Source organism: Dasypus novemcinctus, chromosome 21, assembly GCF_030445035.2.
Source record: "Dasypus novemcinctus isolate mDasNov1 chromosome 21, mDasNov1.1.hap2, whole genome shotgun sequence".
Lineage (NCBI taxonomy): Eukaryota > Metazoa > Chordata > Mammalia > Cingulata > Dasypodidae > Dasypus > Dasypus novemcinctus.
In genome coordinates this window covers 56,932,370-56,946,489 of record NC_080693.1, presented here as the reverse complement: position 1 = coordinate 56,946,489, position 14,120 = coordinate 56,932,370, and the positions used below count along the sequence as shown (strand labels likewise).

General features: G+C 36.6%; 1 protein-coding gene across 2 annotated transcripts in view; it reads right to left on the bottom strand.

Moving 5' to 3' along the window:
* SKAP1 (src kinase associated phosphoprotein 1) overlaps positions 1-14,120 on the bottom strand; it is a 302,678-nt gene that overhangs the window by 256,920 nt on the left and 31,638 nt on the right. For both annotated transcript variants that reach the window (XM_058284059.2, XM_058284060.2), the window contains exon 2: positions 10,937-11,042. In XM_058284059.2, coding sequence (XP_058140042.1) covers positions 10,937-11,042 — 106 coding nt within the window. The remainder of the gene's footprint in view (positions 1-10,936; positions 11,043-14,120) is intronic.

The window sequence follows — 14,120 nt, the reverse complement described above, 5'->3', positions numbered from 1 at the left end:
AGACTACAGCAAAAAGTATCCCTTGCTCGGGAGGCGGACTTGGCCCAGTGGATAGGGCGTCCGTCTACCACATGGGAGGTCTGCGGTTCAAACCCTGGGCCTTCTTGACCCGTGTGCAGCTGGCCCATGTGCAGTGCTGATGCACGCAAGGAGTGCCCTGCCACGCAGGGGTCTCCCCACGTAGGGGAGCCCCATGTGCAAGGAGTGTACCCTGTAAGGAGAGCCGTCCAGCATGAAAGAAAGTGCAGCCTGCCCGGGAATGGTGCCGCACACACGGAGAGCTGACACAACAAGATGATGCAACAAAAAAAAGAAACACAGATTCCAGTGCTGCTGACAACAACAGAAGCGGACAAAGAAGAAAACGCAGCAAATAGACACAGAGAACAGACAACTGGGGCGGGGGAAGGGGAGAGAAATAAATAAATAAATAAATCTTTTATTTAAAAAAAGGGTTCCTTGCTTTACCTTTTCTATTTACACTGAACTATAAAGTTCTGAAAGTCATTCCTCCTTTCCTTGCTAACCCTCCTATCCAGGTATCCAGTTTTCTAATTAAAAGGGGGTGTGGGGCGGCGGCTAGTAAACCTCATAAGGGGCTTTTCTTCTGAGCAACTGTTAGCTACATACATTGCTTTCATGAACATGTCAAACATCTATCTCATGTGATTAAATACTTCTGTGAAACCTCTAATATTCCAAACAAGGCACCTAAATATTTGGTAAAAGAATAAGAGACTAGAAACAGCAATTAATTCTAGTTATGCCATATGGCAGTATAGAACACTGGCTGAAACCTGAAAACTCTATTTCACAAGAGTCTTACTTATCCTGAATTTTAATCATTTTAGGATCAGCAAACATATGCCTACCAACCTGCTCCATTTACACAAAATTCTGAAGAATAATCACATTGCACACTCAAAAATGATTGGCTTTTCCCAAATGGACTTAAAACTTCTCTCCTACCAGATTTGCAAAATAAAGTAGCTGCTGACAGCTCCAGTTCAATCTCCTTCTTAAATAATACCTTCAAGAAGTTATTCTTTTAACGAAGGGTATCACTCGCTTCCTACTGTTTTCATCATGGGCTCACATTCTTTTCTGGTCGTGGATTCCTCAGTCTTAGGGCTGGTTCGGATGCTGACTCCCCCGTCCCTTGGTCTCCGTCCGTGTGTCCATCACTGCTGAGACACCCATTCTACATGCCCTCTCCACTTTACCTCTATCCAGAATGGAGACATTATTATTTTCAACACATACTCCATCCTCTGTCCTTTTAGAGCTAAGATACTTTCATCTCCTGTACATCTAATAATTTCAAGATAAGGACAGAAAAATCAGTTCTTGTTTTGTGAACTTTTGTCTCTCATGCTTGAGAGACTGTCCTAATATCCCCTGAACATGTTTTAGTGATAACATTTACTGCACTAGGGCCAGAATGATTTTCTGCCACTTTCAATTCTAGCTCAATAAAATAATAAGAGCTTTGTTTCTAACCTCTGTCATTTTTAATACCATAAAATGATTTTTAAAATGTAAAATTGAGTTCTATCTCCTACTGGACTACCAGTCTCATATTAGCTTTCCTTTTATCAAATTTATGAGAAAAGTCAGAAATTGTCTTTCCTTAAAAAAAAATCAAAATTTCAGGATCTCCTGAGCAGAATGTTTGAATTGAATTTCAGCTCTCAATAATTGCTAGCCTAGAAGTTTTAAAGAAGTTTAAAAGTTAGCTATTTCCTGTTACTTATGTCAGAAATAGCAAACTGGAGTATTATCCATTAGTTCACTATTATCCAAAAATATAAGGTTATTCCTAGAAAATTATCATCCTAAAAATCACAAATATGTATTATTACAATCCCAAATTGAGGAATTCTATGGTTTTCTGAAACCAGTGTGAAGTCCAGATTTCTGAAATACAATCAAATATATCAATTTTGCAACATTATATTATAAAAAATCCATAAAACCACCACATAGGCTTCTATGACTCATATTTTTGTTATATACCTATCAATCTATTCATCTATCTATCCATCTTACTTGTTTGATGAATTTCAAAAGTAAACCATGGGGAAGGGGATGTGGCTTAACTGATAGAGCATCCATCTACCACATAGAGGGTCCAGGTTTCTATACCCAGTGCCTCCTGACCCATGTGGTAAGCTGGCCCATGTGCAGTGCTGCCGGGTGCAAGGGGTGCCCTGCCATGCACAGGTGCCCCCACATAGGCGGGCCCCAATATGCAAAGAGTGCGCCCCACGAAGAGAGCCACTCAGTGTGAAAAAAGCGCAGCCCACCCAGGAGTGGCGCCGCACACACGGAGAACTGACGCAGCAAGATGATGCAACAAAAAAAGAGACACAGTTTCCCAGTGCCTCCTGATAATGCAAGCAGACACAGAAGAACACACAGTGAATGGACACATAGAGCAGACAATGGGGGGGAAGGGAAGAGAAATAAATAAAATAAATCTTTAAAAATAAAAAGTAAACTACCAACAAGAGTACACTCTACCCCAAAACATTTCAGCATGCACATAATTAACTAGATGTCAATATTTATTTACAGTTCTTTTAAACTAATAATCTTTTTTTTTTTTCCCTGAGGCACCTGGGGTCAGAGATTGAACCCGGGACCTCATATGTGGGAAACCAGCCCTCAACCACTGAGCCACATCGGCTCCCCTGAGTTGGCTTTTTCATTTGTTTTGCTTGTTGTTTGTTTGTTTGTTTGTTTTCGGTTTTGTTTTTTCAGGAGGCACTGGGAACTGAACCCAGGCCCTCCCATGTGGGAGGCAGGCACTCAACTGTTTGAGTCACATCTACTCCCCTGAACTAATACTCTTTCAAAAGATGCCAATTCATTTTTTTAATGTCTTGGCTAATAAACTAAACAACCATTTAGACATACTAAATCCTAGTCTTTTATTAATTCTATTACTTTGAGTAATTTCTTATATATCAGTTCTCTCCTCAACAAAGGGACAAAGGCACTTCATAGACATGGTAGAAGGACTTAATTACCAAACCATAAAATAGACCTTGTGGTTATGGCAGGATTCACAAATGAGAGTTACTCACTAATATAACTTAGAGAAATAACTAATTGGAGATTATGTGGGCATAAAGTTTTCTGTAAATTATAATGAGAACCTCAACAAGGCTCACAAACTCAAGAGGGAGCCTGAGTTTGAGCATTTAATTATTATGCATTTTATATACGCTGCTTTATCTATGATAAAGCAATTAGAAGCTGGGATATTTAAGATTGGGTCACTCCAAGTGGGGATTTTGTAACAACAAAGCACTAACAAATTGGAATTTTCTTGGCTTTGCAAAGTCTTGGTATTACTGATTTGTAAACTCCCTATTAATTGTCTGACTACAGTAAGAACTGCCAGAGGGATAGGTAGCTGCTCTTTCTTTTATGAGCTGTTTATTTCCCTACATTGATTTTTTTTTTTTTCCCCTTTCTGAAGATTGTCCCTGGAAGGGGCACCCTTTGAAGCCTGAAGAATTAAAGCTACTGCAATGCACTGCTGAGAGTTTGGAAAGAAATATGAAGAAACTACATCAGATCTGGAGCGATAGGCTGAGAGCTTCCCAAACAGGTCAGCAGTTGGTCTGTAAAAGTATTCCCATCGCAAAGGAAGCAGTGACATCTTGTGTAAATCACAAACTAAAACCCTGAGATATCTCATTTCCATTTTAAATACATGGGGGTTAAATATGGATATCTAACACTCAAGAAGTTCCCATGGGATTGATTCCCGCCCCCCCCATCTTCTTTGAGCCCTTTGCTGAGCGTGATAAGCAGGACCGCATTTCATTATCAACCCTCCTAGCACTGCACTTCAAGGAGACTAGATGAGGCTACACAGTGGGAGAGAAGATCTGGCTTTCCACAGAAGAAATGATTCACATGGAGTGATTATAAAAACCCACTTTAGGCCCAACCCATTTTCAAAAGAACTGTGAAATAAAATCCCACAAAAATGAAATTTCCTACATCATTTTCCAAATAAAAGAAAAAATCATAGCGACATCACAAACGAAATCAAATAGGAGTTTCAAGGTTTAGTTGGCGGTGTTTACATTTTTGTAACATTTGGAAAAAAAAAAATCAATCCCAAACAAAGTTTTGGGGAGACAACCTAAAAAGCAAACATAAGATCATCAATAGGAGAATCTTCAGTTGAATCAGCCAAGTTATACAGAAATAACATTAGAAAAAAGAGTTTGGCTCCCTGCTACTGGTCCAGTGCATTTTCCTCCCCAGTGCTCCATTTTCACTCTATCACAAAAAAGTGGATACTAGGTGGGTATCAGAAGCAAGAGAAAACATGCAAATCAGAGGAAAGCATAATCAGGAAGGCCCCAAGCTACAGGGTTTCTGGAAATCCACAAACAGATGAGTACAGAGAAGCATCTTTCCATTGGCTTTCTTATCAGCAGAGAAAATAGTACACACAAGAACAAAAGATTAGCTCCATATTAAATGAGACTTAAAAATCAAGGCTGACACAAATGGTGGTAATTTCATACGAATATTTTTTTTACAAGATGTTTGAATTAAAAGCCTCCATTTATACACAAATAGGAAAAAATCGACACCAAGGATTTTCTGAGACTTTTTAAGACAAATCCATGTTGAATAGATAACAGGAATGCACCCAAGTGCTAATGATAAGTAAAATTCTATCTGGAATAAAGCGAATTTCAAAGACCCAGCTAAACAGCTAAAAAGCAGGGCCCAGCTTATTAAAGACAATCTAATGAGTTAGTCCAACGTGAAGCGTGCAGGCTCAGTTACTTGCTTGTCTCTTAGGTCATACTTCAAAATCCCTTTTTATACTTGATAAAACATATTATTCTGTTTAAAGAGCTTGGTACTAGTAAGAATTATACATGACCGAGTTTTACAAGTGATCTAAAAACTCTCTTAAAATTGCATTTTCCTGAACTTAAATCTAAAATTTTACAGACACAAAATTCAAATATCATGAATGCAATTTTATTATTTTATTCTGAACGATTAAGGATTATACTGGTTATTACCCAGAAAAATAATTAAGAAAAAATTTTCTACTTTTTAAATAAAGTTTTGGAAAAAAACCAAATTCATTCATCCAAGCTTTAAAAAAAATCCACTTATTAACATTTTAAAACACTAAAATACTTTTATATATGAGAGCTACTGATAAAAAATATTTATTTTTATGGGATACCCCAAGGGGAAAGCTTTGCCTACTACTATGAACCACAATACTCTAAAGCAGGGGTTCTTAACCTTTTTTGTTTCACGGACCCTTCGACAGTCAGATGAAAACCATGGACCCCTTACAAGGTCCACACTATAATGTGTATTATTTAATAAATATATCACACCCGCACCAACACATCCCCACAAGAATAATTTTTTTTTCATTTAAATTCAAGCTCACAGACCCCTTGTTAAAAACTCCTGGTCTAAAGTAAAAGAAAAAAAAAATGGATAAAAATAATCTTGAAGTTGGTACCAAACCCAAGATCTCTTACAAATATAAGAGCAAACAAAATCATCATCATCATAAAATTAAAAGGAGAGTGATATTTCAAGGCTGCTTTGAAAGGGCAGAGAAGTTGCCATGAAGGAACAGATAAGATGATCTTCCTTTCCAGATCCTAAAAGTTACACCAAGAAACCAAGAGTAGGTAATCTTATGTCAGTCTCAGCTGTATAGCATTTCAGACTTTAAAAACATATATATATATATATATAATCCCTCACTACCAGATAATTAGGGTCCAAAAATTTTTAACACAACTGTGAATCTAAACATACATTCACTGAATAACCAGTACAGAAATTTGGCATTTAATTGATCAGTTGAAAGATAACTCTGAAATTGTTGCAGGGCTTTTCTTTCTTTCTTTCTTCCTTTAAAGAAGGGAGGGTGGAAAAGGACTGAAGAAGAAAAAATGAATAATTAATTTTCAAGATGTTGTCAACTCATTGCTATGAATTTTGAACCTTTTTAGAGCTGTTTCAGCTTAGATGGATTGTACAAGTACCTTCTACTCATTCTTCTGACTTGGAACAAACTCCAGTAAAAGTAGCAAAATTAAACAGCAAGTGATATTATAAGCAAGTCTCTAAACTTGTGTAATACGAATGTACTAATCACACATTATGCATTAATTGCATTAATTCTCTTGATAAACCCATTTCGTTTGATTTGCTTTGTTTTGGGGTTTTTAAGATCAATAACCAATGCTTGGGGGGGCGGGGACTCTGTGTAATTAATGGTAATGATATTTACAGTAAACTACTTTACATGTCTTGCTCTTCAGAATTTTATTAGACTCCTTCCTATAATACAAAGACATTAGGATTATATATTCTTTAGCTAAATCTTGTTTTAAAGCTAAAGCAATGTTAAGCTGAAGAGGAAAACCTGAAATTCCCAAAGAAAGCCTGAATTATTTTTATGAGATTTATACTAGTGTATCATGTTTCATGCAGGGCCATACACTAGCCACCCACAATGAGACATGTTCAAGATTCTATTTCAGCCTATACTTTAAATGTCCTAGGTTTTATGGGTTTTGTGCCATAACCCTGTTACATAAAGTTATTTCTTTATTTCTTTCCATTTCAATATGCTATAAATCTACCTGCCTCTTCTTGGAAGTCCTTTAGCATTATTAAGTTTCACAGAAGGAAACAATACTCCAAGTTTGTTTCCATTGGCTCTGGCCTTCACTTCCAACAGTGAGCATAAATGACTAGTTGTTCCAAAAAGAGCCATCGAGAGAGAATTTATCCCTACCTCAGTAATAAAGATATTCTATTTTCTTCATCCCTTCCCCCACTCTCAATGTATTCTTGCTGTCAGATGGCCTCCCCTGAATCAAACATTTAAGAAATGCTCTACTGTTTCTCCAAAAGCATAAGAATGCCATCAAGCTTCTGAGCATAGATCACGTCTGCTTCATTCCAGGTGTCTAACATCTGGTGCTAATCCTGCAGTGACCACCGTAATAAACCAGGAGGAGCCTGTGCCTGGCTTTCATCCTAACCATTCTCTAAAGAGCTCAATGAAAACTTGGACTCGGAATGTGAAAGCCATTAGTTTTTAGGGAGAAGGTTTAAATGAGGAGACAGTTTGAAGAATAGCAATGAAAATCACAGCTCAGAACATCAAATACCTCAACAGGACTTCAGTTCCTTGGAATCACAGAAATTGCCATCAGTTTTATTGTGTCTTACACGGAAAATAATGTTCTTCATTGCTAACATTTTCAAGGCAAAAAAAAAAACAAACCTAGTATGTAAACATAGATATAGACATGATTTTTTGTTTTTTTAAGTCTGGGCACAGAGAGAATAGCTAAACCACTTGTATTGAAAAATGAATGAGCACTTTTGAAGGACATCCACGACTCCTGGTACAACTGTCATTTCCTGTGGTCAGTCACTCTGGACAACAGAAAGGTGGCAAACAGCACATTGTAGCAGCTGTGATGGAGTCAGCCCCTTTGATTTACAGCAAGTCCACAACCATGGCAAATACCTCTGAATTCTGAGCCAGTCATAAAAATTAGGGCCAAGCCCCTATAGTTTCTCACAAATCAGAGGCAGTGCTATTTTCCACTTCTCTCCACCATTTTCATTCTCCAGCAGTACAACACTGACAAAAAAATTAAAGGAATCAAAGCAGGAAAACAACAAAGATAGATTTGTTACTTTGTACAAAACAAATATATTTATCTAGTGGCTTTCTCAGATTATCCTGCTACGGATTTATTACCTACCTTCCAAATAAGCACTGAAGTACAAAATTATAGGTTTACATAGATTAAACCCCCAAATTTACCAAAACCCTATAATGCTATTGTTTTAATGACTAAAGATAAAACTTTTAAATGACTTTCAATAATTCTTTTCATGTTACTTGGCAATTTGTCATATACATTTAACTCTCAAGTTTGTTGACTACCAAATTTCTTTTCATATACAGCTTTTTAGGGGAGAGATAACTGCCACACAACAAATGTAAATGTGGTTGCTGAATGAGATAATATTTTACACCCAATGTGATGGGTATCATAAAATTTTTAAAGAAATAGTAACATGCGCTTCCAAGGATGTGGAGAAATTGGAACCCTCATGCATTGCTGGTGGGAGTGCAAAATAGTGCAGCCACTGTGAAAAACAGTTTGATGATTCCTCAAAAAGTCAAATACAGAATTACCCTGTTACCCAGTAATTCCACTCTAGGAATATACCCAAAAGAACTGAAAACAGGGACTCAAAAGTTACTTGTAGGGGAGCAGGTGTAGCTCAGTGGTTGAGCACCTTCTTCCCATTTACAAAGTCCCGGTATCTCAAAAAAAAAAAAGAGATACTTGTACACATTTTTAGTAGCTTTAATCACAATGGCCAAAAAAATAGAAGCAACCCAAGTGTCCACTAACAGAAAAATGGATAAACAAAATGTGGTATATACATACAATGGAATATCAGTCAGCCATAAAAAGGGATGAAATTCTGATACATGGCCTACGACATGATGAATCCTGAAAACATTATGCTGCTTGAAATAAGCCAGACAAAAAAGAATAAATATTGTATGATATCACTTATATGAAATATTTAGAATGGGCAAATTCAGCAACAGAAAGTAGATTGGAGGTTATCAGGGGCTGAGGGAAAGAAGGAATGAGGAATTATTGCTTAATGGGTACAGAGTTTCAGTTTAGGGTGATGAAAAAGTTTTGGAAATAGATGATGGTGATAGTTATGCAACATAATGCATGACTACCACTGAACTGTACACATAAAAATTGTTACAATGGCAAATTTTTATTTTACATATACATTACCAAAACAAAATTTTTTTAAAAAGTAAATGTGGCTGACATTTTGCAAACTTTCGACAATTCAAGCCAATTAATATCAACACACATAAACCCAAGTGCATAATGTTGATTAGGCACAAATGGTACTACAGAGATATTGTGACTGAAGAAGAGGATTTGGTAAAACAAATGTTTCGTTAACGGGATGGTGATTAAATGGGCGGGTGTAGGGCAGTTTCAGACAGCTTGCCAAAGAAAAGCCTCATTTTTCCATTTTCTTCTACACTATCTAGTCTCTGGCTCCTCATTTCCTCAGTGATCTGATCATTATGAAATTCTAAATAATGTGTCATCTTTCTTACAACAAATCAAGGAACAGAAAGCTCCCATCAACAATGCAGATGTTTCCTAAAGCTCCTGTTGATGATTTCCTGAATGCCTACCCCACAAACCACACAACAAGTTTTTTGAGAACATGAACCCTCTCTATCCTATAACAAATCAGTTTCTGTACATGTGTGCGCATTCATAAAGACTAATAAGTAACGTGCAGCCGGTAGTAATAAATCACACAAATTCTCCTTTCATTACCAACTTAAGATTGAAATGTAGCCTTTTCCCAATGCTGTGGTACAAATATGGGAAAGGAGAATTCCCCCACTGTATATTTGTTTCCTACAGATATGAACATTACTTACCACAGATTTATACCAAATACCACCATACACAGCATTCCATTAATAGCATCCTTTTCCCTACAGAATTCAGTCTAAAATAGATTTTACCTTTATTCTTCATGCCATCCTTATAATAATCCCCTGTTGTTTAAGCTTTGCAAACACAAACTTGCGAAAATAAAAAATTCTATAGGTTAATAACTAAGCCTTCAGGTATACAACTAAGCCTACACTTATCTACTAATAAAGTAAGCTATTATGGAGAAGTTTGGTTTTAACATTCTCCCAGCCTACCAAAAATTATACATATTCGTATTTTTGCAAAAAGCTCCCATCCACTGCATTCTGTTTGTTTCAATTATTCAGGGCAACCCAGGCTGATAATTACACAGTCCCCAGTTGCTGAGTAAAAGTGATGCTTAATTAGCCAGCAGGAAAGATCGATTAAGATCCAGCAGGGTATCTTGTGAGGTTCTCTCACATTCCTGGAGGGAATAGATTCTGGCTGTGCCCTTCCAAAGGATAAAATTCCATGCTTCTAAGAAGCTTCAATGAGGTTTTCAAAGAGATGTTAAGAATGGTCAGCCACGCAAATTAAACCCTGCAAATGCTCTCCCTTTTCCAAGAACACTAAGTTCAAACACTGAATCATATCACCACCAGGTTGAAAAGGCTAAAGTAATACTTTTCCTCAACTCTCATTAGGTAACCACATACAAGCAAGAGGTGGTCAGGAATATATTTGTGAGGTAAGATTTTTATTCCTTTTTCCCTCCCCACCCTCTAAGCAAGTACCTGTCAGGGGCTCACATTTTAAAATGCATAAATTAGGTCATAGCCTCTTATAATAAACTTCATAGCATGATATTACAACACAGTCTGAGACTAAAACATTCTCATATGGTCAAAAAATCAACTAGGTAAGTCTGGTTTAAGTTTCTATTAGGAAAGGAGGCTAGAAATACAATCAGAACCAATTATCATAGGAAAAATTAACTATTGTTACTGCCTAATACCTTCCTTTTAGTAATATGGACAAGGATAAATGTTTAGTTTCACCATTGTTTCTTATTTAAATGCAAAAGTGTTCAATAAATGCCAATATAACAACACAAAGCCAAACACAATAATTATCTTAAGATAGATAATTATCAAAATATTTTTATTTTGGTAAACTTCACTGTGTCCCCCTACCTCAAATTCAATCCTGTAAATACTTATTAAGTTTCTACGAAGTCAAAAAAACTATGATAGTTCAATCCTGTAAATACCTACTAAGTTTCTACCAAGTCAAAAGAACTATGATAGTTATGCCTTACTTTGCTAATTTATATACAATTAAAGTTAGACCTTAAGGATTATACATTTAACGCTTATGAAGAAGAATGGTTACTAGTTTATACAAACCTAGCTTTGACTTGCTGAAAACCCTGCAAAATAAGGTCCCTGTAGTCCTTTGCACCGTCACTGAGGTTCTCATTCCGCAAGCCTTCCACTAGGAACTCTTCAGTATCTAGAAGAAAAGGAAAGTTGATCAACAGGAAAAAAAGAGGTTACTAAGGGAGAAAGAAGAAAATCTGAGTGATTAAGAAATGGGTATTTTTTAAAAATAAAATATATAAATAATATACTCTGATAATACAAGACCTTGCTATGAATTTAGAAGGCTAAAATTTATATTAACCATAAGAAATAACTATTTTCTAAACCATTTTAAAGAAACATATACATTTTCTACTGATAGCAGAGGATGGACTGTCAATTTCATAAACAGCACAAGTATCACAAAAGGTCACAGGGCATTAGAAGTTAGAAAGACCAAAAAATAGAGCTGAAATAAAAAATAGAGCTGAATTGCAAAATCAGGAACAAAAAGAGCAAGCATTCAAAGAAGAGAAATTAATTAACAGATACATCATCAATGAAAATGACAGTGCAACCAAGTGAAAGAAACCAATCAGAAAAGAAAAATGTGTCCATAAGAAGGAAACTGCAATTAATGTGAACATACATTATAAAACAGGGGCATGCTGGAACTATATAATATCAAACAAATCATATTTTGTTAAATAAAGAAATTAGGGGAAGGTCATATACCTATTTCCAAAAACAAAATACATTAATAACTATTACAATAGTCAGAAATATTAGCTACATACTTTAATCTGTATAAAAAAGTTATTCCAAAAATGTACATAAATAATATAGCTAAAATTTTCCACCTCCAAAAATTGTGCTTTTAATGTGAAACTGTATCAAAATATTATGAATTTACACAGCACATAAGCATACCTGAAAATGTGTTTCACTTTCATGATATTCAAGAATACTAAACAGAAAGTGCTAGATAGCCATCACCAGGACTTTTGATGAGGCACATCATTCTGAAAATTGAAAAGCTCACAGAAGACTGAGGACAGCTTCCAAGCTCCACATTACATCTATTGCATATGTCATTTAATGGGTTCTTCCAGGGTCTTCTGAACACTAAAGAATGAGGAAATGGGGAGTTGAATGGAAAGGTAAAAGTAATGGCACCCAAAAATCAACTAATGTAGTATACCATATCAACAGAATGAAGTAAAAAACCACTTCACCATCTCAATAGACAGAGAAAAAAGCATTTGACAAAGTTCAACATTCTTTCATGATAAGAACACTCAACTAGGAATAGAACTTTCTCAACCTAATAAAGGGCATCTTCAAAAAAACCACAACTGGCGGCGGACGTGGCCCAGTGGTTAGGGCGTCCATCTACCACATGGGAGGTCTGCGGTTCAAACTCCGGGCCTCCTTGACCCGTGTGCAGCTGGCCCATGCGCAGTGCTGGTGCGCGCAAGGAGTGCCATGCCACGCAGGGGTGTCTCCGTGTAGGGGAGCCCCACACGCAAGGAGTGCGCCCCGTAAGGAGAGCCACCCAGCACAAAAGAAAGTGCAGACTGCCCAGGAATGGTGCTGCTCACACGGAGAGCTGACACAAGATGACACAACAAAAAGAAACACAGATTCCCGTACCTCTGACAACAACAGAAGCGAACAAAGAAGACCCAGCAAACAGACACAAAGAACAGACAACCGGGGTGGGGAGGGGAGAGAAATAAATAAATTAATTAATTAATTTAAAAAAAAAACCCACAACTGACATCATATCCTTAACGGTGAAAGACTGAATGCTTTTCCACTAAGATCAGGAACAAGATAGGATGTCTGCTCTCACCACTTCTATTCAACATTGTACTGGAGATGCTAGCTAGGGCAAATAGGCAAGTAAATGAAATAAATGGCATCCAGATTGAAAAGGCAAAAAAAATAATGATCTCTATTTGCAGATAACATCATCTTACATATAGAAAACCCTAAGGAATCCATTGAAAACTATGAGAACCAATAAATGAGTTCAACAAGTTTGCAGGATACAAGATCAATATACGAAAATCAATTGTATTTTTATATACTTATAGTGAACAATCCAAAAATGAAATGAATAAAGCAGTTCCATTTACAATAGCATCAAAAAATAAAATACTTAGGAATAAATTTAGCAAACAAAATGCAAAACTTATATTCTGATCGCTACAAATCATTGTTGAAAGAAATTAAAGACCACCTAAATAAGTGGAAAGACATCCCATACACATGGAGCAGAAGATTTAATATTGTTAATGTGGCAATAGTGCCCAGATTGATGTACATTTTCAAAGCAATCCCTTTCAATATCCCAGGTTGGCTTCTTGCAGAAATTGAGAAGCTGATTCTGCAATTCATTTGGAAATTCAAGGGACACAGAATAGCCAAAACATCTTGAAAAAGAACAATGTTGGAGGACTCAAACTTCCCAATCTCAAAGCTTACTACAAAGTTACAGTAATCAAGACAATGTGGTGGTACTGGCATAAGGAGAAAATATAGGTCAAAGGAATAAAATTGAGAGTCCAGAAATAAACTTTCAAATTTATGATCAATTGATTTTTGGTGGGGGTATCAAGAAAATTGAATTGGGAAAAGAATAGTTATTTTTTGTTGTTGTTTTTTGTTTTGTTTTGTTTTTTCAAAAATGGTGCTGGGACAAGTGAATATCCACATGAAAAACACTGAAGTTGGATTCCTACCTCATACCATATACAAAAACTAACTCAAAATGAATCAAAGACCTAAATTAAGAACTATTTTTAAAAACCCAAAACTCAAGAATGAATGTGGATCAAGCAATTGAGTGCCCACCTCCACATGGAAGGTCCCAGGCTGAGTTCCTGGTGCCTCCTAAAAAGGATGAGCACAGCATCCAGCAGACACTTCAACTAGCAGACACCATAACCAGCAGGGAGCAGAAGCGGCTCAAACAGTTGGGCACCCCCCTCCCACACGGGAGGTCCTGGGTTCAGTTCCCAGCACCTCTAAAGAAGACAAGCAGACAGACAGGGGAGTCATCTGGAGAGGGTGCGGTTTGAGATAAAAATAATAATAATGGGGGAAAAAAACTTACAGTTCTGAGACCATAAAGTAAAACATTAAAAAAAAAAAAACTCTTGGAAGATAACATAAGCATGAATTCAAGACCTAAATTAAGGAAAGTGGACTTGGCCCAGTGGAT